Source organism: Psittacula echo (assembly GCF_963264785.1).
Source record: "Psittacula echo genome assembly, chromosome: 3".
In the NCBI taxonomy this organism is placed as follows: Eukaryota; Metazoa; Chordata; class Aves; order Psittaciformes; family Psittacidae; genus Psittacula; species Psittacula echo.
The window spans coordinates 32,998,182-33,024,128 of NC_137736.1; the positions used below are offsets into that span (position 1 = coordinate 32,998,182).

The 25,947-nt window shown below is 36.0% G+C and overlaps 1 protein-coding gene across 7 annotated transcripts in view; it reads right to left on the bottom strand.

Moving 5' to 3' along the window:
* Positions 1 to 25,947, bottom strand: part of BRWD1 (bromodomain and WD repeat domain containing 1) — a 58,809-nt gene that overhangs the window by 10,780 nt on the left and 22,082 nt on the right. For 3 of the 7 annotated variants that reach the window (XM_080612385.1, XM_080612384.1, XM_080612383.1), the window contains 19 exons: positions 25,346 to 25,529; positions 24,502 to 24,592; positions 23,449 to 23,586; positions 21,301 to 21,386; positions 20,238 to 20,433; positions 19,072 to 19,188; positions 18,864 to 18,971; positions 18,378 to 18,502; positions 18,150 to 18,232; positions 17,577 to 17,688; positions 12,004 to 12,065; positions 7,913 to 8,068; positions 7,513 to 7,633; positions 6,370 to 6,495; positions 5,663 to 5,738; positions 4,377 to 4,421; positions 3,610 to 3,756; positions 2,326 to 2,478; positions 1,888 to 2,057 (listed from right to left, as the gene is read on the bottom strand). In XM_080612385.1, the coding sequence (XP_080468511.1) occupies positions 1,888 to 2,057; positions 2,326 to 2,478; positions 3,610 to 3,756; positions 4,377 to 4,421; positions 5,663 to 5,738; positions 6,370 to 6,495; positions 7,513 to 7,633; positions 7,913 to 8,068; positions 12,004 to 12,065; positions 17,577 to 17,688; positions 18,150 to 18,232; positions 18,378 to 18,502; positions 18,864 to 18,971; positions 19,072 to 19,188; positions 20,238 to 20,433; positions 21,301 to 21,386; positions 23,449 to 23,586; positions 24,502 to 24,592; positions 25,346 to 25,529 (2,296 nt within the window). Of the gene's footprint in view, positions 1 to 1,887; positions 2,058 to 2,325; positions 2,479 to 3,609; positions 3,757 to 4,376; positions 4,422 to 5,662; positions 5,739 to 6,369; positions 6,496 to 7,512; positions 7,634 to 7,912; positions 8,069 to 9,446; positions 9,521 to 12,003; positions 12,066 to 16,657; positions 16,741 to 17,576; positions 17,689 to 18,149; positions 18,233 to 18,377; positions 18,503 to 18,863; positions 18,972 to 19,071; positions 19,189 to 20,237; positions 20,434 to 21,300; positions 21,387 to 23,448; positions 23,587 to 24,501; positions 24,593 to 25,345; positions 25,530 to 25,947 lie in introns of those variants that run through there. The other 4 variants (XM_080612386.1, XM_080612387.1, XR_013956367.1 and 1 more) reach the window with 4 other exon arrangements.

The window sequence follows — 25,947 nt, forward strand, 5'->3', positions numbered from 1 at the left end:
AGAGAAGACATTCTTTCTCTGCTCTGAGAAACAAAGGAGCTAATAATGCCTTCTAGAGAGCAATGTCCTTTTATTGTTTACCAGGAAATTGTAACAGCAGCCTCAATTTCTCTTGAATTCCCACTCTCTTGTTAATTGCACAAAAGCCTCAAACCAAGTGCTATGCATATAAACATTATTCCACAACAGAGTTTCAAAGACACAAAGAAGGTGTATCTTTAGAGAAAATTTACTGTTTAAAATAGTGTTTGTAGAGAAACTCACTAATTCGATTCTTCCTTACTGTACATGTTAAAATTGCAACATGCAGTTCTGGAAAAATCACTTGTTTTCACATTCAGAAGTACTACTTTGTCAATTGCTCCTTTACAGTCACAGATTTTCGTATATTCACTGAAATTCACAATTTGTATATGCTCTTTTTGCTATCCAAGCAGTCTCACAAATAGTCCCACACCTAAGCCCTACTAAGCACCACTGACTTGTAAACAAGTTATAGAATCATAGAATCATGGAATAGTTAGGGTTGGAAAGGACCTTAAGATCATTCAGTTCCAACCCCCCTTCCATGGGCAGGGACACCTCACACTAAACCGTGCCACCCAAGGCCTCATCCAACCTGGCCTTGAACACCGCCAAGGACGGAGCACTCACAACCTCCCTGGGCAACCCGTTCCAGTGCCTCACCACCCTAACAGTAAAGAACTTCTTCCTTATATCCAATCTAAACTTCCCCTGTTTAAGTTTGAACCCGTTACCCCTTGGTCCTGTCACTACAGTCCCTGATGAACAGTCCCTCCCCAGCAACCCTGTAGGCCCCCTTCAGATAATGAAAGGCTGCTATGAGGTCTCCATGGAGCTTTCTCTTCTGCAGGCTGAACAGCCCCAACTTTCTCAGCCTATATTCATACAATTATATACATTCATACATATTATATACAATTCCTCAGATAAGAGCAGGAGTGTTGTTTCAAAGGAAAATTTCTTTCTATCCTGATGTGTGCGTTTATTCCTCTGGGAAGAAGCGGGAACTCAAGGAATACTCCCAGGAAAGCTTAAAGCCCATTGCTGGGTATGCCTGTAGCATAACCCAACATCTATGGGTACATTTGAAAATGTACAAGTAATCCCCTGAAATTTTAAGATGAGAAAGCCAAACATGGCAAAGAAATGGGTTTTTTGGTTGATTGTTTTTTTTCCCCCCTTCTCCCTTAAAACTCTGATTTCTATCCTTCCGCTGCCAGAGAAGAAAGGCTCGACAGCAGCAGAAAGGTATAAACTCAGTTTCAACAGTAAAGCTTTTTTTTTATTTTTTTTTTGCTTATTTAGCTTTCATCTCATATGCAAATTAAGAACACAGAGTTAATCGTGTCAACCACTACTTGTGTCAAAAGGCTGTTTTCCTTCAAAAAAGAAAAGACAATATTTACCTACCCAAAGAATGGTACAATAAGTACAAATTTCTATGAATTCCATAGAACTTTCTCCTGTGTGTGATAAAACACAGAATGTATGTAGCTTTGTAATCTTTGTTAACATATACAGCAAGTAAATCTTTGTTTCATTCCTCATTATTTCAGTCAAATTAAATATTGATTTCCTGACTTAAATATTAAAAAAAAAATAAAAAAATTAAAATGCCAACACAGAAAACCCCCCAAATGCAAGAAACCCAATCTTTTTCTACTCTTCGGTCCCTTCGCTCTTTCACAGTTCTTTCTAAACTACAAAAAGTATACCACTGCAAGAGAAGGAGTTATAAAGAGTCTCACTTTTTGAGCTAACCATTTAATAAACCATTATTATTTTCTTCATAGACTGAATATGACAGTCAGTATGAATACTAATCAGCTGTGATGTATCTCTACATCTTCATAATGCGGTTACCTGAGCATCTTGGTAGGTTGCTGCACTGAGCTTTGATTATGCAATCGTCTAGTATACCTCTGGTTTCTTCGTAGCTTTTCATTCTGTTTCTGACCATTTTTGAAATCTGAAACAATTCTTCTTATTTTCTCTTCAAATAGTGCTGACAATCTCAAGGTCATGCTATAAATCTAGATATGAAAGTGGCTTATATTAAAACCAGAACCTTTCATCAAAAAATAACACTTCCAAAATTAAAAACCATACAGAAAGGAAACAGAGAAAGCATGGCACATAATCTCATGTAATGCTAGATAAAGAAGTGAACATATCTAATAGTTTATCATACTTCTCCCACCATTTATTCAGCCAGCAGCTTTATCAAAAATACTGATACACAAACTAATTCCAAAGTAATTTCATTAAGACAAGCATAACCCCCCCAATATTAACAGCTACCTTTGACTTTTTGTTTGGAGTATAAGATTTTGCATTACTAAATATTAGCCTTATATCTTTGCACAGTTCCATTGGAGTGTCATAATTTCCAGCTTCCAGAGTTTCTTTCACTGTACCAAAGTCCATTGGAGTGTCTATAATATGTCTGTAATCCTAGAAAAAATATAGTAAGAAAAAAAGATTCAAGAAGGTACAATGGAAAAATAACACTTTCAAATTTTATTTCTATAATTTCAGGGTAATTAAAATGACCACAGATTATCTTAAACATCAGCTTCTGTTTTCAGAAGCAACGCTTTTGCTGACTAGCTGTTTAAAGTCTCAACTACATTATCTTATATAAACTCTTGCTCATTTACAAGGCAATCTTCAGAATTCCCAAAAGTTCATGAGTTGATACAATGTCACAAGCTTGCATATGCTGATGTCCAGTTTCAATTCTCCTGAGTTTCCTCAATAAAAACTACTCAGTAACAATAACACGGAAGTCAATGTTTTTGTTGTTAATCAAAATGAGAAATCAGACTGCTATAAATTGTCATGTAATCCTCTCCTTGGTGCAATTTTACTATAAGAAAAACTGATCTAGTTTAAAAAACAAACCAAACCCAAACCAACAAAACAAAAACCCAAAGCAAACCAAAACACCTTTCTCTGCTGTTAATGAGTTTTAGACATCCTCAAGATGTTTTTAAAACCTGAAGACCCAAACTCAAGATGTGAAGTCCACAGAAGAACAGCTGCATGCTTGTTAAGTTTTTTTCTTTGAAAGTCTTTTGGGTTTTTAGACAATAAAGGACCAAATTGTTAACAAGAACACTATGTAAACTAAAATAAAGAGAAGGAATTAATCAAGTTCACAGCTCAGGCTCAGTAAGCAGGTTTTGTAGATAGTTCCTCAAGAAACAACTTTTAATTAAGAACATACAGATTAATCTAAAATCCTTTATTTCCCTGTAAGGAACAGTAAGAAAACAAGCAAAAAAAAATATTTGTAGACACCACCACTGCTCTACAATTGTTTTGTGTTCTGTGTCAACACTTTGATGGATGTTATCTTAATGCAGTAGAGTACACAGCTGCTAGTTCTAAGCCCAGAGCAGAGCAAATTTCTTTTAGTGGTTTGGGACTAAAGCCATGAAGAGAACAAATAGCTCCAAGAGCAATACGCAGATTTCATTATGGTACCAAATGTTAGAAGGAATGCCCCCCCCCCACCTCCAAAAAACCCCAGTAAAACCCAAATAATATTTGTATCTTACAAAGTTAATACGAACAACTTACAGGATACTGATCCAAATCAACAGGCTGTCTGAAAGGTTCAGAATCTTCACACTGGAAAATTAAATTCACCAGTTCCATACACTGCTTCTTCCAGCAGGTTTCATCGTAGCCAGTTTTCACACTTTTTCCTTTTCTAAAGCCCCGGCCCTTGAGAAAAAAATGTCAGAAGAAGACATTACTGAAATATAGCAAGAAAAAGTAAACCTGATGATCTCTCTGGGATTATTTCTGTAGCAGAAAAACACACTTCCAATCATATTGGTTTATAACAAAATGGGCATTACTAGCAGATTTTTTTCCTAACATTAATAAACTCTGACAAATTATACAATTTTCTTTTACTATCTTTCAAGGTATTGATTTTTAATACTAAGTCACAAAAAAAAATACACCTTTTGATACCAATTTATTCTCAAAAGATTAGAGTAATATCCATCACTCAAAGTATTTTTTCCCAAGCATCTCAGCTGAATAAGGCTTTTATTTCCGTATCATACACACAAGTGAAAACTGTTACAAGTTAGATACCAGTGCTGTTTAGTGTAAGAAAGATTTTCTTATACAACTACACAGAACAAGTGTAGAAGCATTAGCACAGCAAACACCTATTTAAGCAAACCTTGTACTTCTTTAACATCAGACAAATTCTGTTCTATGAGTGTTTTAAACCCAGGCATCATTCCCACAGAATTTCAATACAGTTCCATTAACCAGTTTTTCCTGCCAGACTCGATGTAGGTACATATGGTAAAGATTAGCCAACTCACTTTTCTTCTTCTGTATGATGTTCTTGGAAGACTTTTTTCATCATCCTGCACAAAATAAAATCACTCATCTTAAAAATTATGTATGAAAAAACAGCTAATGGGTGCTCAAAGTGTCATTAGGTTTGACACCGTGGTAAAAATACATTTTTATTCTAATTTCTCCGAATAAGACAGAAGGTGAGCATATTAAAAAAATATAACATAGCATTTGAAAGACTTGGAAAGCAAGATTCTACATATGACCACTGCAGATTTCCAACTCCAACTCTTATCCTTCATACAAAGGAAAAACTACTGCCAGAAATTTTAATGACAAGATACACATCAGCTTTGGGCCTCAATGACTAAAGATTACCAGTAATTCAATTCACTGGTAATAAATGTCATAAAACTTTGCTTTTTGTTTGTCCTGAGTTCAGGAAATGACATCTTGTGATCAAGTTACTTTTGGTAAAAAAAACCCCAACCTTATAACATGGAAGTACTATGGCAATGCTGTAGTAGCGAGATAAAGAACTAAAATGACTCAGTATGATTTGTTCCCTACATATTAATCTGCAAGGGAGAGCAACTACTTTGCAACGTTACAAAATCTTACTAGTAAACGACAAATTAGAAATCAAAACGTGAAAAAGACATCAGTTTGGGCAGCTTTGGATAGACTATTAATAAGCATACAGAATGCAGATAACATTCATGGTGTAACAGTTCTGCATATTTACCTTTATGAAATTCAAGATAAATGCATGTTATTAAATTCTCAATGAGGCATGTAAATCTGATGCACAATTCATATTGTGGTATACAGAGAAACTGAGAGCCAAAGCATCACTGCAATAGTTATACAACTTTTCAGCTTTTAGCATTTATGACTATATGAATGCCAGTTTTTATTTCAGAAATAACCAGATGCATATAATTAAAACCACAATGAAAACAGCTATCCATATACTCTTGAAATATTTATGTCATGTTTCTGCACATTAACATGATTCAGAAACACAGTGCCACTCACAAAACACAGAATTGCTTTAGTTGATAGTACAGTCACAGTACAAAATACATATTTATTTTACTTCTTAATATTGACAACTCAAAATTACTTTAATAAACCATCTTCTCACCTCATTCCCCACATTCATAATATAATCCACATTTAACTATGTAAATGGATAAATACAAACATCTCTGTAAAAACAACTGAACAATTTTACCAAAAATATTTGAAGGCTAGTGGCATTTTCGTGCCACCATACATTACTGGAATTATCCTCAAAAAAGCTTACCCGATCAGCATCAAGACAATCTTGTTCATCATCTGTTGTGCTACATAGTTCAAAAATGTTTGTACAGTTCTGATCACTGTAATGCAATTAAATCTCTGTTACTGGAACAGCAAAAACATACCTATCATTTCCTAGATTAAACCCAGCCACAATCAAAAGTTATACTTCTACTAGAAGACAGTAACTAAGAATTAAATTAAAAACAAAACTCAAGATGATTATAATGTTACTTCTGAAAAACTGCTATACTGTGCATTTCAGAAGTAGTGAGGGGAGGAGGGTGAAATTAGCATTAGGGATTTGAAAGGGGCCTTCACCTGCAGGAAGACTGCCTATGCTAACTTCTTTCAAAATAATCCTGTCGACTGAACTGAGTCAGACAAGCTACCACAACAACTTCTACACATGTGCTAGACAGCACAGAACTTAACTTTATAGGTTGAGCCACTTTAATGTCCAGCGACACTTCAATACTATAAATACCAGTGAATGCTACTAAGGGAAAAAGTTAAAATGTCTCTATGCTGAACATTTAAGCATTTCCTTGGTTAAGATAATACTCAGAATTATTCACTTGTCCTGCAGGGCACTGAGGAATAGTAAGAAAACAAAAGAAGCAGTATTCACAACAAAGTGATGTTAAGATACTCTTCCACCATTTCAGAGCACAAGTATTCAAACAATGAATAGATTAAAATGCCACTTACTTGATAAACTTTAAGAGCTGGGTAGTGATCTTTTTTGCAGCTCTAGCAATAGCACTCCCAGGTTCATTGAAGGTCCTAGCATTGCTTTCAATATATCTTACTTCCCAAACCAACGCAGAGATTCTCCTTAAAATTAAAAAATATTTCACCTTTAATACTAAGCTAAAAAGCTTAAAAACGGCAAAAAACTTGGCAATTTTCTGTCCAGTTTAAGATAGACATCTTCTGGTTTAAATCTCATTAGACCAGTAGAAAATGCTACAAATTGAAGTTTTAACTTCACAGAAATGAGCTGGCACAGCTATGTAATTTCATTTATAACATTCATTTTTCCAATTCCTTATAATTGTGAAGCAGTTTATAACCCCAAGTTTACAGCTCTTTGCCTACAGAACTTCAAACTATTTCCCAAGCAATATTTCAGTCTTATGAACAAGAAAAACAACTACTAATGACTCTTTGCTGTATTTTTAGGCAAACTGAATGCAAGTCCAGATGAAGAACACCCTTAAAGTTTCTTTAGGACTATATCCAACACATTCAGCAAATCAGAACTCCATCATCACTACACTTCAGTTTCTTCCTTCTTTCTCTACCGTAAGTGTTTATCATTTAAAAAGCTGCTGTTAATATTTAACATGTCATCTCTGTGTTTAAGCCTATTTCTGAAAGTAATAAGTGCTAAAGATCTTAACCCTCTTCAAGTTCAAAGCAACTGAATCACAGCACTTCAAAATCTGATTTAAGCCCTCAGCACTGGCATGACTATATAGTTTGCTTTATTAAAAACATTTACTGATTTAAAAATTTCTCAGAGTATCAGTGTTCAGGTATCTGTCAGTGTGACTCTGGAAACAGTGCCAGTGTAGGCCGAAATCAATTTCTTTAGGAACTAAGAAAATTATTCATTAAAATTGAATACATTATTTATCAAAATTATTCATTAAAAATGAACACAACATCGCAGTTATACCAACCATCGGAGCCCTGCTACAAAGCACCAGTAATACTGAATTCAGGTACTGGACTACCGGTTTTCAGAATGTTTGTAAAAAGAACAATTGCTTTTACTAAAAAAGTTTAATCTTCCCACAACAGAAACTCAGGGCCACACTTGCCCTTGTTTCTACTGCTAGTACTGACCTGTAAAATCTGTTAGCCAGTCTTGTCCGGATGGTGTTCAGGTCTGTTGGATAAGCAATCACGGTACAGTACTTGGGATATGTACACAGGTCAACTGGAGCAGCAAAAGCTGCTGAAATGTCTGTTAAGAAAGAGCAAGATTAATTTAAAAATTTCAAGGCTTGCATGCATGCGTGTGACAATCAAGCCAGGTGTTGAACTGCTTCTTGATAAAAGCAATGATGTATAAAAAAATAAAAATCTCAGTACAAACAGAAAGAACTGCACATAATGTATGAACATTTCTAGTACTTTGTCATAGAGAATTTTTAAAGGATGCCGTGGATATTCTAGGGTGGATATTCTATTTATAAATGTAACATTAGGAGAAAACCACATAAAGTTTAGATGACATGCTTACCAAGAGTCATAAGCTGATCAATACCACTGATAATCCGTTCACATGCTTCATCACGAGATCTCATCCCCCACTCCCCTTCTTGTGGTTTATATAGCAGCTTCTCCACCTCTTCAAATGTCACAGAAACACTAGCTCCTAATTCTTCAGGCTGATCGACTGAAGAGTGATACCAAACAGGAGAAGGTAAGGAGTGAGAACACAAAACAAGATAAATTGTTAAGCACTTGCACATATTAAATACTCATATGCTCAAAACTGACAAAAACAATTGCCTTAAAGTAGAGTTTGAAGCCAAGACTAAAGGGGAAATAAGTACACAAAAGGCAAATAAAAGCAAAGATATCCCTTATTCACCTATTCTGCAGTTCCAAATTTCCAGAAGTCCTTTTCCTCTCTATCTAAGCAGTGGACTTAAAAGAGCTGTTCATATGCTTTTTTTTTTTTTTTTTTTTTTAAATGCATACCCTAAACTTCACAGGATTTTACCCTAATGAGTTAATTTGTGCCCCGACCTTAACCACATGCAAGACAGGCAACAGACTTTGTGAGATTCTTCCTGGTATTAACAGGAGCAATCATTTGGACATTTAATAAAATATTTATTTTGAACATGGCAGATTAATCATTTCAAGGCAGTAAGAACTAGTAGAAGTATCAAGCTGTAATGTATGGTTCTGTGGAAAGAGTCCGCTTCCAAAGACTAATGCAATCTGGCCAAAGCAGAATGATTGAGTAGATAATGTGTCATCCCTGGTTATCTTTCCTTATTAACTCAACAGATTTTTTTTTAACTACATCGGCAGTTTCTGCACTTTCATTGTTTTTGAAAAGCTAAGTTCCTCGTTTCATTTGAGCACTCGAAGAGGAAAAAACATTTGAAGGTTCCTATCAGACACCGTGGGTAGGAAACAGCACTGCTTTGTACTGAATAGGACAACTGGAATTAGCAGATAAATTCTTTTTATTAGCAGATAAATCCAACAGTATAAAGCATGCAGGCTAACAGTAAGAACTTCCATTAGCATCTGAGAGTCTGTCCATTAAAAATGAAAGCAAGAAAGAGGATAGAGTCCTTTTCAGTGTTACAATGACTGTAATCCATGAATATGTTACATACAAATTCTAAAATACATTTCAGCTACAAATACTGTAGCCAAAAAAAAAAAAAAAAACCCAAAAAACTAAGCCCACTAAAAAACAACAACAAAAAAAATACCCCAAGGAATCTTCTAAGTTTATGAAAAGGACTATTTTTTCCTTCAACTGAATAGGGTTAGTCTTAATAACCTCTGTTCAATATTACATTGATGGAGGCCTAAGTATTTGTTATCCACTGAAATAGTATTAGAGATGAAGCAGTTCTTCAAGAAAAAAAAAGGATAAAATACAAAAAGGTGCTAGGAAAAGCTGAAGGGACAGAGGTGACTCACTTAGATGATCCTTCTAACTCATCTTCAACCTAAAACAAATTCTGCAACCAAACTTCCTGAAGACAACACTAAGAGAAAGCAGCGAGTAATGCTTCTAAACTTACATAGGGTTGTGTCAAGAAGAACTCAACATGGTATCTGGCACTCCATTGCATAAGCGCTCAAGAGGGATTTTCTCCTGCAGGAGTAACAACTAAAGCAGAATGACAGACTAAAACAAACAAGACTGTCCTTCTCAAGCAGCACAAATATCTCTGCTTCGCGTCCTTTGCAGCACCCTGGTATGTGTGTCACAGAAGACTTGTCACAACTCCTGGCATTTTATGTATATTTTCATAGTATGACCATATGGCCTAATCTAATCTAATAGAGTAAATGGGTCACAAATCTGCACCCCCAGGAGGAGGGTTGCAGTACTTACAGTACTGCTACTGACAGTTTTTATATATGCAACAGCCAGTTCACACCAATACTGGACTACTAAGCAGGCTGCTTAAAACTGAATTTTCAGGTCCATATGCACCAGCTTCTCCTCATCTTGACAGCACTGTCTGTGACAAGAGTTTGATACCTAATACTGTATCTTCATAATCGCAAGACAAAACTCATGTTTACAAGATACAAAAGGTAACAAAAGTTGTGACCTGCTAGTTAGTCCAACTTCAGTGCTATCCTTCTCCCATACATCTATCTTAGTAAAGTGAGTAAAAAATGCTTTGAGAGAAGAGTGGCAAACATGAGGTACAATTTTAATTTGATCTGCAAGTCATTCAATTGAAGAAAGAAAGAAAAAGCAAAGGAGGAGGGAGCTAACCTCTGATTTATACTATACTGTTAACATGATAATGCTTTCCATAAATGCCCAAAACCTTTCTGCAGGACGCTTTACTTCCCTACAGTGCCATTTTCTGGCAAAAATAAGGAGTTACAAATTGTCTTCAAGCAATTTTTTTATTTCTCTAGCCTAGTGGCTGCTTGTAGTATTTATCCTTGACCTGTTCAAAGGATGTTCTCAGTTCTTTGACCTTATCAACAAAAGACACATTAGCTTTTAGAGCTGTGTTTTGGGGTTGGTTTTTTGTGTGTTTTTTTTTTTTTTTTTTGGTGTATGTGTGTGCCCCCAGTTTTTGCATGGTAAAGTCACAGCTCCTCAGATAGATCAAACCTTAAGCTCTTAACATAAAGTAGTAACTTACTAGGTCAAAGAAAGAAGTTAAAATTTCTCTCATATAGCCAGTAAAGGATGACTTACACATTTAATATTATCCAGATTTAAATCAGCATCTGCAGGATGTCTGTCATCACATTGCCAGCATAGCAATTTGAAGAACCCTAGTTCTTTATGCTATCAAATATAAGTGGTTAAGAACGCTGCTCTTTACATTTCAATCCTTGGGAGGAAGAACTGATATAAACAGAAACTTAAACCATAGTTAGTACACAGTGCTCACAAGAAATGGATACAATTTGTCTTGCTAACAAAATAAATCCTGACTTAAGTTCATACATACGGCTTGTGAGCCTCCAGTAATACAACAGTCACTCAGTGACATATATGGGAAGCATTAACCAGTTCACAAGGAATAAGAAAAGCTTCTGTATGTTAGGAGGAGACAGATGTTGGTAATGAGAAAATGGAATGTTTCAATTAAATCTGTGTGTGTGTGTGTGTGTGTGTGTGTGTGTGTAAAACCAAAACCCTGCTATTTGTTTTCTATAAATTAAAATGTAAAATGATTTCCATATAACATTTTGATTTAAGACTGTTTTGCAGAATTTGCCCTCGCAAGATATGACTGAAGCAGCCATCTAACACTTTGAAGATTAGACAGGTGGCTCCTGAGAAACATCCACATGTATACAATATCCTCATACTTAAGAAATAAAAAAAAATACAGTGTAAGCCTTCCTGGTGTCTGGGAAACAAGCCAACTCCTAGCAAATATTATTAAGAAAATTGGTATCTTTGACTGCTTATTCAGTAACTACTCTCTCACTGCTTCAGAAACTCTCCCTCCTCCACCCAGGTGGTACCAACAAGCACTGGAAAATTGAGTTGAGTAAGACAAAAAAGGAATGCAACTGTTTCATTTACAGTTAATTTGGATTTGACCAGCAAACTTTATAAATTGCTGGGTTTAAACTACATGCAGGAAGGACTGGCTGACAGGAAATTATTTTATACATTCTTTTTATGCATTCTTCCCCCACCCCCTTATACCATAATGTATTACAAACCAGGTTTCTTGAAACTTAAGATGTATCTGAAACTTGACATTTGGAAGTAGCAGGTTTTACTGCATAAGATAGAGCTACACATTTAAACTATTTCCTTCAAAATTGCTCTTGAAGACGCAAGGGGAAAAAAATTAAAATAAATAGGTATATTCAAGGTATTTCAGTAAATCTGAAGCAAGATTGTCTTCAAGAACTTTCTTGCCTGAATGCACAAAACCACCCTGTTGACATTCTCTATAATTTAAAGGATAACTATTACCTTATCAGTTCCACCTGTTAAGTAGATATGCACTGTATTTGGATGACTTAGTGGCAAGAGTCACAAGAAAGATAGGAATCACCTAAGGTCCACTACCTGCACGGAATGAAGGAACTAGAAAGAGGAAGAAACACATGAAACTGTTTTATTGAGTTTATACCTACCATTATCAGGAACTGGTTCCATGTCCCATGGGCTAAGTTTTTCAATTTCACCATTGTCCCATCTGATGGTCACCAAGTTGGAAAAGAAAAAAAAAAAGGACAAAAAAAATTAAGGTTATCTTGACTCAGAGGTATTCCTCCAAGCAGATTTAAATCACAGCTATATTTAGGTATTAATACAAATATACTGTATAAATGTGCATATAAACAAAAACATTAGCTAGCAATCAGCTGTCACAGTGCAAAAAGGAAACATTCTTCATAATGAATTTCAAATTAAGGTTTGGCTTAATGCTCCTATGTTCCTGATTTGGCTGTATGCAACTTGATAGAGAAAATCAATTTTACAAAGGACATATAAGGAAGTTACAGAAAACAAATAAGCCATACACTTGGAAAAATAACATCATCAAGGGGATGCTATAATAAAAGCACACAGGGGAAAGGATTTTTCTTTCTGCTAACCACAACAGTAGTTGTGCAAGTCTGTGGAATCTTTCAGAGAAAGCACAGTAAGCGATGTATTTGGTATATTAGTATTTCATAAGGCACATGACAAAAGATTAAATATAAAATGAAGAAACTGAAGTTAAGTAACAACCAAGAAGAAGCAAAGGCAAATAGAACTGACATTGACAGTGCACTTATCTATTACTGACGAATATAATTTTGAGATATCGCCAAATCCTACTACATTTGGCAGATTTTTACACGTTTTTAACAACACAAAAAGTATCAATGAATTTTGATATTTCAAAGATATGAAATACCTGATTGAATCAGCTTAATGCCCTACTGGTCCAGCTAGACAAGTAATGTGTCTTTGAAACTATTACTGGGAAATGCTATTTACAGAGACCATAAGATCCTGGTACAAGTTAATTCTACTCATACTTCAGCATTCATGATCACTGTATTCCTCTAGGCATGTTTGCGAACACACCCCAGCCTATTTCCATTAGTACATGTTTACTCTTGTCTAATACCTTTTTGACCCTGCTAACACTGTTTCCACAGCTTCCTGTGTAAAATATATTTCCAAAGTTCACTAGCCCCAACAACAAAAAAAAAAAACCCAAACAAACAAACAAAAAAGGCCACAACAGAAAACCAAACCCAAACTCCTTTAAACAAGTCCCCTACAGATTTCAACATGCACCTTTAGTTCTGTCATTACAGAATCTGGTGACTAATTCTTCTCTATTCACCATGCCTATCACCTTTATGACTTCGTGAACTATGAACACACCCCTTTCACCATCACTTCCATCTGAAGAGACAGCTTTTTTGGAGTCTTTACCCACAAAGTATCTGGTACATAGAATTATAGTTCAGGTTCAAAAGCACCTTAAGATCATCTAGTTCCAACTCCCCTACCATGGGCAGGGACACCTCACACTAAACCATGTCACCCAAGGCTCTGTCCAACCCGGCCTTGAACACCGACAGGGGTGGAGCATTCACAACTTCCTTGGGCAACCCATTCCAGTGTCTCACCACCTTTCACAATAAAGAACTTCTTCCTTGTATCTAACCTGAACTTCCCCTGTTTAAGTTTTAACCTGCTACCCCTTTTCCTGTTGCTACAGTCTCTAATGAAGAGTGCCCCTCCAGCATCCCGTAGGTCCCCTTCAGATACTGGAAGGCTGCTATGAGGTCTCCACGCAGCCTTCCCTTCTCCAGGCTGAACAGCCCCAACTTTCTCAGCCTGTCTTCATACAGGAGGTGCTCCAGCCCCTGATCATCCTCGTGGCCCTCCTCTGGACTTGTTCCAACAGTTTCATGCCTTTTTTATGTTGAAGACACCAGAACTGCACACAATACTCCAAGTGAGGTCTCAGAAGAGCAGAGTAGAGGGGCAGGACCTTCAACCCTTTTAAGATCACGCTCTTTTTGATGCAGCTCAGCGTACGGTTGGCTTTCTGGGCTGCAAGCACACACTGAAGCTGGCTCATGTTCAGTTTCTCATCAACCAACACCCCCAAGTCCTTCTCTGCAGGGCTGCTCTGAATCTCTTCTCCGCCCAACCTGTAGCTGTGCCTGGGATTGCTCCAACCCAGGTGTAGGACCTTGCACTTGGCATGGTTAAACTTCATAAGGCTGGCATCAGCCCACCTCACAAGCGTATCAAGCATATCAAATACATGCTGTCTACTGTCCACTTTATTCATACGCTTATCAACAGAGCCACAGAAGTTTAAAAGGGGTAGAGGCAGAACTCCCCCGTACAGATGCAGTGCTGGCTCTTTCCTACAGCAGGGTTTATCCTTATGCTCAATAGCATTTACTATAGGCATATACCAGAAACTGAAGCCAAATAGATCAGTTTACAGCTCACCAACTTTCCTCCAGGGCCTTCTCTGTTTGCAGGAGTTACAATAGCAATCTGACAGTTCTCTAGTACAGGGTCCAACTGTAGCACAGTTTGCAACTCTGCCAGGAGTTTCATATCAGAGTTCTTCAAATGCCTGGTTGAGTGCCATCTACTTCTTATGACTTAACAAACTTACGTATTTAATCTAATACCTCCCGTGTATTTATTTCAAACAAACTGAAAACTGAGATGATCATTCTTATAATATTTTATTACTAAAACTCTGCTCAGGCAAGAGTACCTCTCAATTATACTGGATTACCCATTGACTCTAGGAAAAAAAACCACAAAAATCGATCCAGCCACATTCAGCCTGTTTGACATTTATGAACTAACAGAGTTCTGAAGGTTCAACTGTCTGGTTCTCCTCCCCAGTTAATGTATGTACAATACTTCAAAAGTTGTTAGCATTCGTAAACATATATACTAGTTCATAATATTGTATGAAAGATTTTAACAGTACAGTTCAGTACAGCACAAGACCCATTTAGTTTCTCTGAAGCTCCATTCATCCACACAACTGAAGTAACAGTAACGCAACTTGAGGATATATAAAACTGCTTCTACTACACAAATACCTATTTTTGTCTGGCCAATAATATAACAAAACATTCCATTCATACATCTTCTATTTATTTATTATCTATACAACCGTGGTGTTGATAGTTTGAGAGGATTCCCAAGCGTGACAACCTGGTTACTGGTAAGACTTTTAAGTTACATGGCAATTACTCCCTTCATTTTATTCAAATGTGGTTTTCTCACACTTTCCATCACTGAGTTTTGAAGCCAGCTTTCAAAGGTTGCTTCTGGTATAATATAAAAGCACTTCTATTCCAATAAAGTTCTTTGTCTCAGAAGTGGCAAAGAACAATTGCAGACAGTCAAACTGAGCTGAATGAGAGGAATTCCACCATCTAAAGAAGCACAGTAACTCAAAACCTGATTGAAGAAAACAGCCAGCACATTGCAGTTTTGCCAAGAGTCACAACCATTTGTGTTTACTTTTTCCCATTTAAATAAATGTAAAACTTGTTTTTAAAAATACCTTTGTATGCAATGCATACAGTATATGAATGCAAAATATGAAGCTACTGCTGCTGAACCACATGCAGATTCTTGGGTAGACAAGACTTTAGATTCTTGAACAAAGGCCTGTACTTAAAAGAAGAGTGAAGCACCCAGCCAAGTTGTAAAACCTAACTACCTGCAAAACACTTAAAATATTTTCATATACATATTTTAAGAATCTTCTCTAGAGAAGTTGTTTGTGAGTCAAGGTAGAACAAAGTTACATTCTCTACAAAAGCAGGACAAATCTTTAAAGAGCACTGCATTCCTTACCTATTCAATTATTAAGCTAACTTCAAAGCAATTCTAGACTTTACCCTGGTAAAGGCTGGTGTATTAAAATATTGAAACACCCTTTAGAGTTCACAGAAGAAAGGAGTCTAAGAAATTGACTACAGGCTCTTTTTCATAACTGGAATCTTGATTTTTAATTGGCCAAGAAAACAACTAATAACCCCATCTAAACTTACTCTGAAGGAACAACTGTGGTAACATAACAAAACATATGAAAGGTATAACATTCAGAAGGTAACATATATTCTCCATGGTCTGAGCTACTTAACTGATAAAATTCAGTACTTTGAATTAAGATTCAGCTGTATTTTCACACTGGTATCTGGACTCAGTGGACTTTTACTCTGGACATCATTTTACAAAACAAGCGAAAATATACTAGCCAGTAACTTGAATGATTTACCACTACATCACCTGCAGGAGATACGCAGTCCTGTGTATCTATCCTGGGACATGAATAAGATGTAAGTAAGCATCAGTACCATTTTAGCTTGTCAAGATACTCTCTTTGGGCAAGACAAAAGTCCAAAGCAGAATGAAATCAACATACAAACAGTCTGGATCTCAGGTTTCTGTCTGTATGTACTTTCTCATGGGTGAGTAAGCAACTGTCAGAAAGACAGTGGGGGGTAGTGAAAGCCCTCTAACAATGCAACTCTGAATATCAAATATACTGTAAAAGACAGGGGAAGAATCCCTGGTCATGACAGAAATACAAATATTATGTATTCAATGATTATTCTCCTGGCAATCCTCCCTTGCTGGAAGAATCCAAAGCAAGCAAGATCCCAGAACCATTCCAGACAACTTGGGAAGTGTCTTCATTTCAGCTGGGATAGAGTTAATTTTCTTCATAGTTACTGGCACAGTGCTGTTGACAATATCCTGATTATAAGCACTGAGGGCCAAAGTTACCTTTGTCCACATTTCTTCTACTCTGTGTGAAGGACTTCTTTGCCAATATAAAGAGGATGCATAGGAACACCTCTAACGTCAACCTGTCACGGAGGGATAGTATGAAGTAATTTTTCAGAACCTGCTGTGGTAAAGAAGGTAATGGTTCATCTATCTTGTTACTAGTTTGACTCAGATATTCTTTGCCTTCGTTTAAACAGGGTTTTTTTTTCTACTCCAATATCCTTTACTTTATTAGTATTCCATGCTTTGAACAATGCACTTGATACTATATGCCTTCATCCAGGTGGTATTATCTCCTGACAAGTATGCTGGTCAAAGGGACTTGCCTGTTACAGGGTCACATTATCTGCCAGTTACCTAGCTAAATATCACCCAAAGAAGAAATCAAAAGTGGAATTGCAAGTGGGATCTGCAAAATAGGAAATATGGCAAAATACCACTAGACAGTGAAGAGATTAAAGTTCAGTCAAGACAAAACATTCTTCTGTCTGACAATATTCATGTGTCAAGCATGATGAGAGCAGTAACAGATTCAGAATGCCCCATCCAAAACCAATTATAATTAACATACACAGAAAATTGCACTGCTTGCTTTGTGAAAGAGATCTACTACTTGTCATTACAGAAAATGATTTAAAAATGTGAAAGATATCAATAACTTTTTACTATATTATTCACTGAAAATTTGCCAGAAGTTACTACCTATTCACACTGTGTTAGATTAGCAACTTGAAACCACTAAGAATTGATAATCACTAGAAACCACTAAGAACTGATAATCACTTGAAATCACTAAGAAGTGATAATATGACCAGTGAAATCATTTGAACAATACATTCTCACATCAAATGAACCAGCTATGTAAGAGGCAATCCACACTACTCACATTAGAAATGCAAAATCTTTTCATACTTACTTAACACTGTAACACTGAAAATGACTATCTGGATATTGAGGCTGATATGGTTCTTGACCCAGCACCGTTCCAAACCACCATGCATCATCAATAATGGATCGGAACCTATCAGCTAGTGCAAAAAAAAAAAAACAACTCTGCTCAGATATTTTACTAAGAAAAGTTATTTAACTATGCTTCTTCTACATGCAATTAGAAAAAATTTTGATTGAAGTTTTTCAGTTTGAAGTTCTATATCCACTGATATTCAATAAAAGATGAAGCGACTATTATGCCAAAAGAATGTCAGTGCTAAAACCTGAGTAAGTTTGTTACTAGCTACAAGTAAGAAAAGGGGGACACTAAGGCCTCAATATATGTTTTGAAGACTGTACGCCTTAGATCTGTAGTAATCCCTTCAAAAGGCTCAACAGAGTAGTTACTAGGCTCATATTTCTAAGGGGAAGAGAGATCACACGTACCAGACAGCCCTCTGAAGTTAGAAGCAAGTAGCATTTAGCATATTAGCAATTAGCCAAGGATAAATGTTTGATTTCAAAATTGTTTCGTAAAATATGCAGCACACACACTTACAAGCTTGCCAGTTCCTTTGCCGTGCTTCATCATAGAACTGACGTAATATAAGGAAATCGATAACATCTGGCATATCGTGGTATCTAGATTAAAAAAAAAACAAAACAAAAACCAAACTACAACAACAAAAACCACCACTATTTCATGTGTGCACCTTAGGGCTTTAGGAAGCAGCTTAAAAAGAAATGCAGTTTTAAATACTGTTCAGAAAAATAAAGATGCACATACCTGATGGAAAATGATTTGTCTGTATGTTTTCCAGTGGCATGATCTATAAAAGCAAGCTTGAGGCAACACAATGTGGGAGGCCCAACTTCATATCTAATTCCAACAATTTTTACTAATTCCTGATCCTACAGGTGAGAACGAACAGTTTCAGGAAGTTCTACTTTCTGGAATATGCACAGAACTATTAATTTAACATTAGTTAACCAAGCACATGAATTGTACCCCCATGCAAAAAGCCAAAAACATCAAAACTGTGTGAGAGTCAATGGAAGACAGTCCATCAGACTTGGCAATTTTAACACAGGTTATTTGGGCTTTCCACAGGTAACTCTGGTAATTTAAGTCCCTTTCCTGTATTGTTTCCATACGGAAACATTGTAAGAAATGGCATAATGTCACAAATCAATGTTTTGTGAACCATGTAACACAACTCTTCTTTCACATACTACTAGTATTGAACCCACTGTATCTTCAATGAAGACCTACCCTAAGGACTACTTTTCTCCATGGCTCCTTGTGCGGATTAAGTTCATAAATGTTATTTCTTCTAACTGCTTCAATGTAAGCTTCATGTCCTTGTCGGAAATATATTACCTGAGAAAAAACACCAAACCCCAAACGGTAAACGTTTTCCTGTATTAAGTAATTATGTTAGGTAACACAAGCATTTAAAGATTTCTATTGATATTCCTACCTCATCACCCATCTGAGGAACAAAAGGGGATCTTCGAAGAGCTGTGTCTGTTATCCAAACAGGAGGATGCAAATCATACGACAATTCCAAGTTTACTGGTTGTGTTTCAGCATTTGCCTTCACATTTAACAGAGAACAAAATTAGGCATAACGGACATATTCCTGACATGAAATCAAAACAACTTATTCCATTTTAATTTGGTAGGTAAAATCCTTAAAACAAGACTAAAGTACTTTTCCAGAAAGTATTAGCAGAAAAACTCCAAGGCCTTCATTGAGTTGTAACTGTATTTGTAGTACTAATACTAAGCATTCTTTCCCTTTATGAAGATTTAAGTGAACAAGATGACTATTATTTAGGTCTGAAGAGAAACAAAGTTTTACAATTTACATGGCAGTCTCAGTGCCCAGTTAAAAAAACCCCAAAAAATCTATTAGGCTGCAGGAAACTATTTGGAGGTTAAAAATTATGAGATATCACACAGTAAATATTCATAATAAAACAGTTCCAAAATTGTCATTTTGAGAATATTTGGAAGAAAGCAAAACAACTGAGAGAAAAACATATCAAAATTACCCCAAGTATTAAAAAAAACCCTGTATTTGTCCCTTTTTGGTAGAAAACAGCAAATCACACCTACTGTAATTTAAAAAATTATAATTATTTAAATTAACTTGAAAATTTTCATAAAGAAAAGTAAGTATTGTAAAAAAATTAAATTATTGCAACTTACAAAAAAATTAAAAGTTCAAGAATAAAAACCCAAATATAAGAATACAGTGACTATATCGCTTAAGTTTTCAAAAAGTCATTACTTAAATAATTCTACAGATTATTAGATTAAAACCCTGTTAAAAACCTGTTTGAATTTATTTAACTCTAGTTTTAATTATCACATTTCCCCTTTGATACCAGCAACCCTGAGAACCCTTTTTATTTGAAAAGCAAGAGTGACCTCGCTTGGAATGTATATTCGTCCATACAAATCTGCAGATACTTTGCACTTGGAATAGTCTCAATTTAATTAAAAAGTACACTGTATGTAGCGATACCAATATCCTTGTCCAGTGGCAATAAAAATTACTGTAACAGGTTCCAGTGAAGAGGTCTAAAAACCTAAGAGAGTAATTTATTAAAGAGTGACTAGAAGAAATTAACTGTATACCTCCTCCAGCTTTTTTGGTTTAGGTTTTTTTCTCCTTTTTCTTCTTCTTCTCTTTGGAGGAGATGATTTCTCTGCTGATACTTCCTCTTCTGAAGTACTGCAATACCTGATAGCTTTCCGTCGAGAAGTCCGTACTGGAGGTTGCAAATTAATCCCTGCATCAGCTATCCAGTCAGAGTATCTACTTGAAGAATCACTGTCCATAGTGGATGGAGTCAGGGAAAATACAAACACAGAACCAAGCTGTCAGTATTTCAGAATGATAAATTCTTTTAGACAAATAACTGCAGATGCAGATTGCTGTTGAAAGCTCTATCAGAAGAACTAAACTATGCTGACCTGTTGTAACACTTCATTTGATGCTTATCATAAATTTTGGAGAACACCAGACTTAAAAGCATGGGTTTTTTTTAAGAAACCAAGGCCGGTGAATTCCAAAATATGTAATTTAGTCAAGAAAGTTGTGCAATGAAATTCTGGACTAGTTGGGAACCCTCCTTAAAGAAGACACTAATCAAAAACTACCTAAATTCTTTAAAGATAGTTATATAAATCTCAGGAATACACATTTGCCTTTTTTATACCTCTCTCTCTCTCTCTCTCAATTTGTTCTACTACTATATAGTTCTGGAAAGAATATCTAAAAAAGCCACAGCAGAGGGATTAAAAAGTTATCTATAACTTCAGTTCTAAACAGAATTATAGCCTTATCAAAATAATTTCCTCCAACCATTTTGTAACAGCAACTGGCAGTTGCTGCATTGTTAGCAAAACATCCCCCGAAGCAAACAAAATACCACACCCCTCAAAAACCCAACAGGACAAAACACACTATAAAAACCATTCCAGACCATCATCTTTCTCGTTGCCATCTAGCAAAAAAACCAAAAGTATTTAAAACTATATAAAAACACAACATTTTGGTGAAATGGAACACTAAATACAAATACAATGTCTCAGTGCAGTACCCTGCAAAATACTATTACATAAGAAGCACAACAGAACTTCCATGCAACTTTTCTAAAACTTGTTACAATTAAAGCCAGGATTTGTTCACTTTTACCTAGAACTATTACTGTTGCTTTTCTTGTCACTTCTCCACTCTTCCTCTTCATCAGATGAGCCAGAGCCCTCACTTTCTTCAGCTTCCTGATTTTAAAAATATGCAGAATCAATCCAGAGCTTTCTCACACCATGTTTTAAGAGTTTGAAACATAAAACACATTCTCTATTCATCTCTGCATATTAATAAGTTAGCAAGAAATCTGGTAAAAAGAGTTGTTGAAATGGAAATGAAAGCAGTTGTTTTTTGGGGCCAATTTCAACTTACCCTATTAACCCCAGGAGTGCACTATTAATGTATGTTCACTCACATTGTATTAGCCATGTGGGTCCACCTGCTGTATCCACTCTTTGCAAAGCAATACTCCTATCCCTCTACCATATGACAGTTCTACTTTTTCTAGTCTAATAATAAGTTCACATCATTCAACAGGACAAAGTGGAAGGTGATTTTGATTCCTTCAGATTCCAGACTCATGATGCTGCAATTAGGTCATGTAAAGTACACAGTAAAATCTAGCTCACTAGAACGCAAAGGAAGAATTTAAAGATTGCAAAAGGCACAAGACAAGAAAGCAATCATGTCTCCCATTTGCACACAACATAGCTTATATCTTGTTACAGGAGTAGTACTTTTTTTTTTTTTATTAGTTATGCAAGCTAAAATCACGTGATTTTTCTGATTTTAGTATCAACTGACTGACCAAGTACTAACTGGGTGTTGTCATGCATATATTAAGATGCTAAACTAAACAGTCAAGACACATCAGAATATATTACAACCTAAGTAGTTTCCTGACTGTTGTTCAACAGTTTGTGTTATCATCTTTTACTTCTTTTCCATAACTGAAATTACCAAGTATAATACATTACTCACATCTCAAGTTACATACTGTCAAGCAAAGAAATCAACCAACCAAAAAAACCCCAAGATTTAACTTGCAACTTCCAGTTCGATACTGTTTCAGTTAGTCCAACTGATTGTTAATTTCACAGTAACAAAGTTAAGTCTTTCCCCTAAGACCTGTTCACACAGTGTGAAGGATGAACAATACCGAGTTATTTCTTCCTTTCATCCTACCATTTGTAGGTTTAAAACAAAAAAAAAAAAAAACAACAAAAATAAAACCATCTACATCAAAGCTCAGCTTCTTATAGTATTATTAATTTAAGTATTATTAGATCTAACATCACTTCAAAAATGTTTGAGTATATGTAGTATCTACATGACAGTGTTCATAACTCTATTGTGCTTTGTATACTTTGAATGTGTGAAGTTGCAAAAGTCTCCTGCAACTCCTCTTCCACCCTATTCCCAAAATAAGGAAAACATGAACTTTTCATTAAAGCGATTTTTTGTGTTTAAAAGACATGAGAATTCTTTATTATGAGGTTAGGAGAAGAGAGCCTATTTCCAAAGAATATCATTCTTAATCTTACTTAAAAAATTCTCCTATCTCCTGAATAGCGCCCATTCTGTTCATGATTCTTCCTTAAGAAAGCAACTGGTCCAACAAGTCCAACCTGCTATACTCCTTCCACTTCTTCCCCTTTTCCCAGTTTGAAACTATTTCCTTGTGTGCGAGTCAAGACAACCGTAATCCAAGCAGTCCTACCACTGATTTACAGCATTTGATAACACAACAGTCAAAAGCTCCTGCTACCCACAGCAAAGTCCTGTTTCACCCCAAGCCAGGACTCAGCAAGATAATCAGACTGTGGAAGAATCGTATTACCTGGCGAAACAATGCTTTCTGAAGAACCTTCAAAATTCCCAGTTTTAGGTGTGTGCACAAATTTGGAAGATTTTTGTAGAGAAACAGCAAAACATCTAAAATCCAAACCTGCCTAAGTCAAGCTTGGCATTTTATATTGTTTTTTGCCTTAGGCTGTGGATTTGGTTTAGAAGATTCTCAGCAAAACCAGTTCAGCTATTTATAAAATGAAGGAAATACTGCCATTACTAAAGCAAGATACCTAAGGTCTGAGAAGTGCTAACAATAATGGCATTATAGCAACACTTTCCCTGGTAAAAGATTGTATTTCTTCTATTTGCTTGTTTGTTTTAAGAAAGAAAACACACATTTACATGGAATTTCACTTATTGGGGTACATAAGTTCAAAATACCTAACTCAGAAGACCACTTACCTGCTCTATCAAGCCAAAGCAGTTATCTTCTTCATCAGAAGACTCCAGCTGGTCAATGTTATTCCGTGTTCGGTAACTGGGATATTTCCGTCTATGTAGTCTACGCTTAGATTGTATTAATGACGACTCAGAGTCACTCTAATTTATATAGGAAGTAAAAAAGAGGTTACATACAAGTACATATGTCGCAAACTTACAGGGGTGAAAGGGCGGGTAAAAGCTGAATGTAAACACAGAAACAGCCTCATCACATTCCAGCCTGATGTCAAGACTCCTTTTCACCATAAGTAATTTTCCTGTAAGCCAATAGTTTTAAATTTGCTATTCTCGATTCCAGATTTAGTAGCCATCCTAAGCAATTGCTCTTTATAAGCTACTGTGATAGGTCCATTCAAATGACATAATATATTTACAGAATCAAGACATTAACTGCCTACAAGCATGCAATTCTTAGACAACCAGAAATCCTTTGCTCCCCCAGTTAGGGGGAGGGTGCAGTAGAATTCTTGCATTAAATTGTTTTATACTGCAAGACATGGCAAATCAGGCCACTATAGTATGAAAATTTTACAATAAACAATTTTTCCTTCTTACTGATCTTTTCCAGAAAATTGCTAGTGAAAAAAATACTAAAAACTGAGCAAGTCTGAAAAAGTTGTCCCCCATACAAAACATTGACATCTGAAGGGACAAGGGAATAGCAATATAGCCTACAGTTCTTCAAATATGGCACCTTGAACTTTTTCATTTGCACCTCAGTGCTTCAGCATGGACCTGCAAAAGCTGTCTTTGAAACTTTAACTGCAGTGAAATCAGAATGGTCTGAAATCAAACCTACCTTTAAAATTAACTTAGATGGAAGGAGAAAAGACTGAAAGAAAAAAGAATTCTAGGCATTCATAAAAATAAATCCAACCTTGTCCTGCAATAAGCAGAAGTTGAACCAGCAGGAACCTTTGAAGACCACACCTTCAGAAATACCTGCTTTCATTTTTTAAACCATGACTTATCCCTGGGCACAGAACGTCCATTTTCCTGGAAGCTGCCACATACCTTTTCCAGTGACTCGAGTGACTTTTTCTTTTCTGCTGCATAGAGATCCCTCTCCTCTTCCCCTTTAGCAATTCGATATCCTTCCTGCTTCCTAAAAGAAAGCAATGAAAATCTAATTCTACATCTGTTCTGGCAATGTTAAAAAAAATAAAATTATCTGTTCTCTTTAAAGGACTCAAACACCTATACCATATTCTCATTTCCAGATAAAGAGGATAGATATTAAGAAAGTCTTCCTTGCAAATACCAGAATGTAATAAACTTTTTCAACTGCATTTTCAGTCCACATTCTTCTCCTCAATTATTCTACCTCCCAACACCAAGACAGCCTTTTAGATGCTTCAGAGATGTGGCAGCACATATGGTTGTACTGGTAAAAAGAATTATTTAGCTATCAATATTAATTCTCCTTTCCACAGATGCATACTGCAAACACATTTGAAAGCAGCTAACTGCTTTAGCATTCCAAGTGCTCACTGCTGGTTGTTAACACATCACCCCCACAAGCCTCACAAAAGCACAATCCTTCAGGATACACTTTCATCTACATTAATTTAACCCGTTATCACTTTATCTTGGCAAGAATCAAAGTAATCTAGCCATCCTCAAGATGACTTAAAACACTGAAATATGGGAGAATAATTCTCTACTACACTAGAGAAACCTCCATCTATTATTGTTGAACGGACTTCACAATGAAAAAGTTCTTAAGCACAGCTGACCATAACACTGAACTATTTCAATTTGTACCGTGTATCTTTGTTAGCTTAAGTCTAGATTTAGAAAGAACAACATGATGTGTTCTCTCTAGTCACATCTGCAGCCCAGTAAGCTGCCTACAGACCTGAGTAAGCTTGGTGGTATTTCTGGTACAACAACTCTTCGTCTCCAAGCCTGAAGGTCTCGCTCAGTAGCCATCTGACTTCGTGGAGCGTTCTGATGCATCTGACGCACACCTTCAACTTGCCCGCTGCGTCGCAGACCAATATTGGGAGGAGACTGGATGTCTAAACTTGGTCTTCTAAAAGCTAAAATATAAAATAAAAAAAAAAAACAAAACCAAACAGACAGCATTTTTTTTCCAGACTACAGAGAATTGGAACCTTGTTTCTTCCTTCTACAAGATAAAAATTTCACACTTTACATACTTCTGGCTCCATAATCCTAAGTATAGGACTGATTATCACCTTCAGAAAATTACAGTGAGATTACACATATACTTTTAAAACTGTTATTTCTACTACTATTTTAATACAGTGAAAGGAAGTATAATGTGACAGAGGTGTTTTTCTTTATCATTTCAGGCAGCTCTGAGGTTACAGGGGTTTTTAAAGAGCACTTTTTCTGGAGATGAGCTTACATAATTAAAACTACAAGGACATAGATCAGAAGAGTGTCTGGTTTAAATCTGTAAAGAAGGGAGAGGGGAATCCAGTTTGAATAATA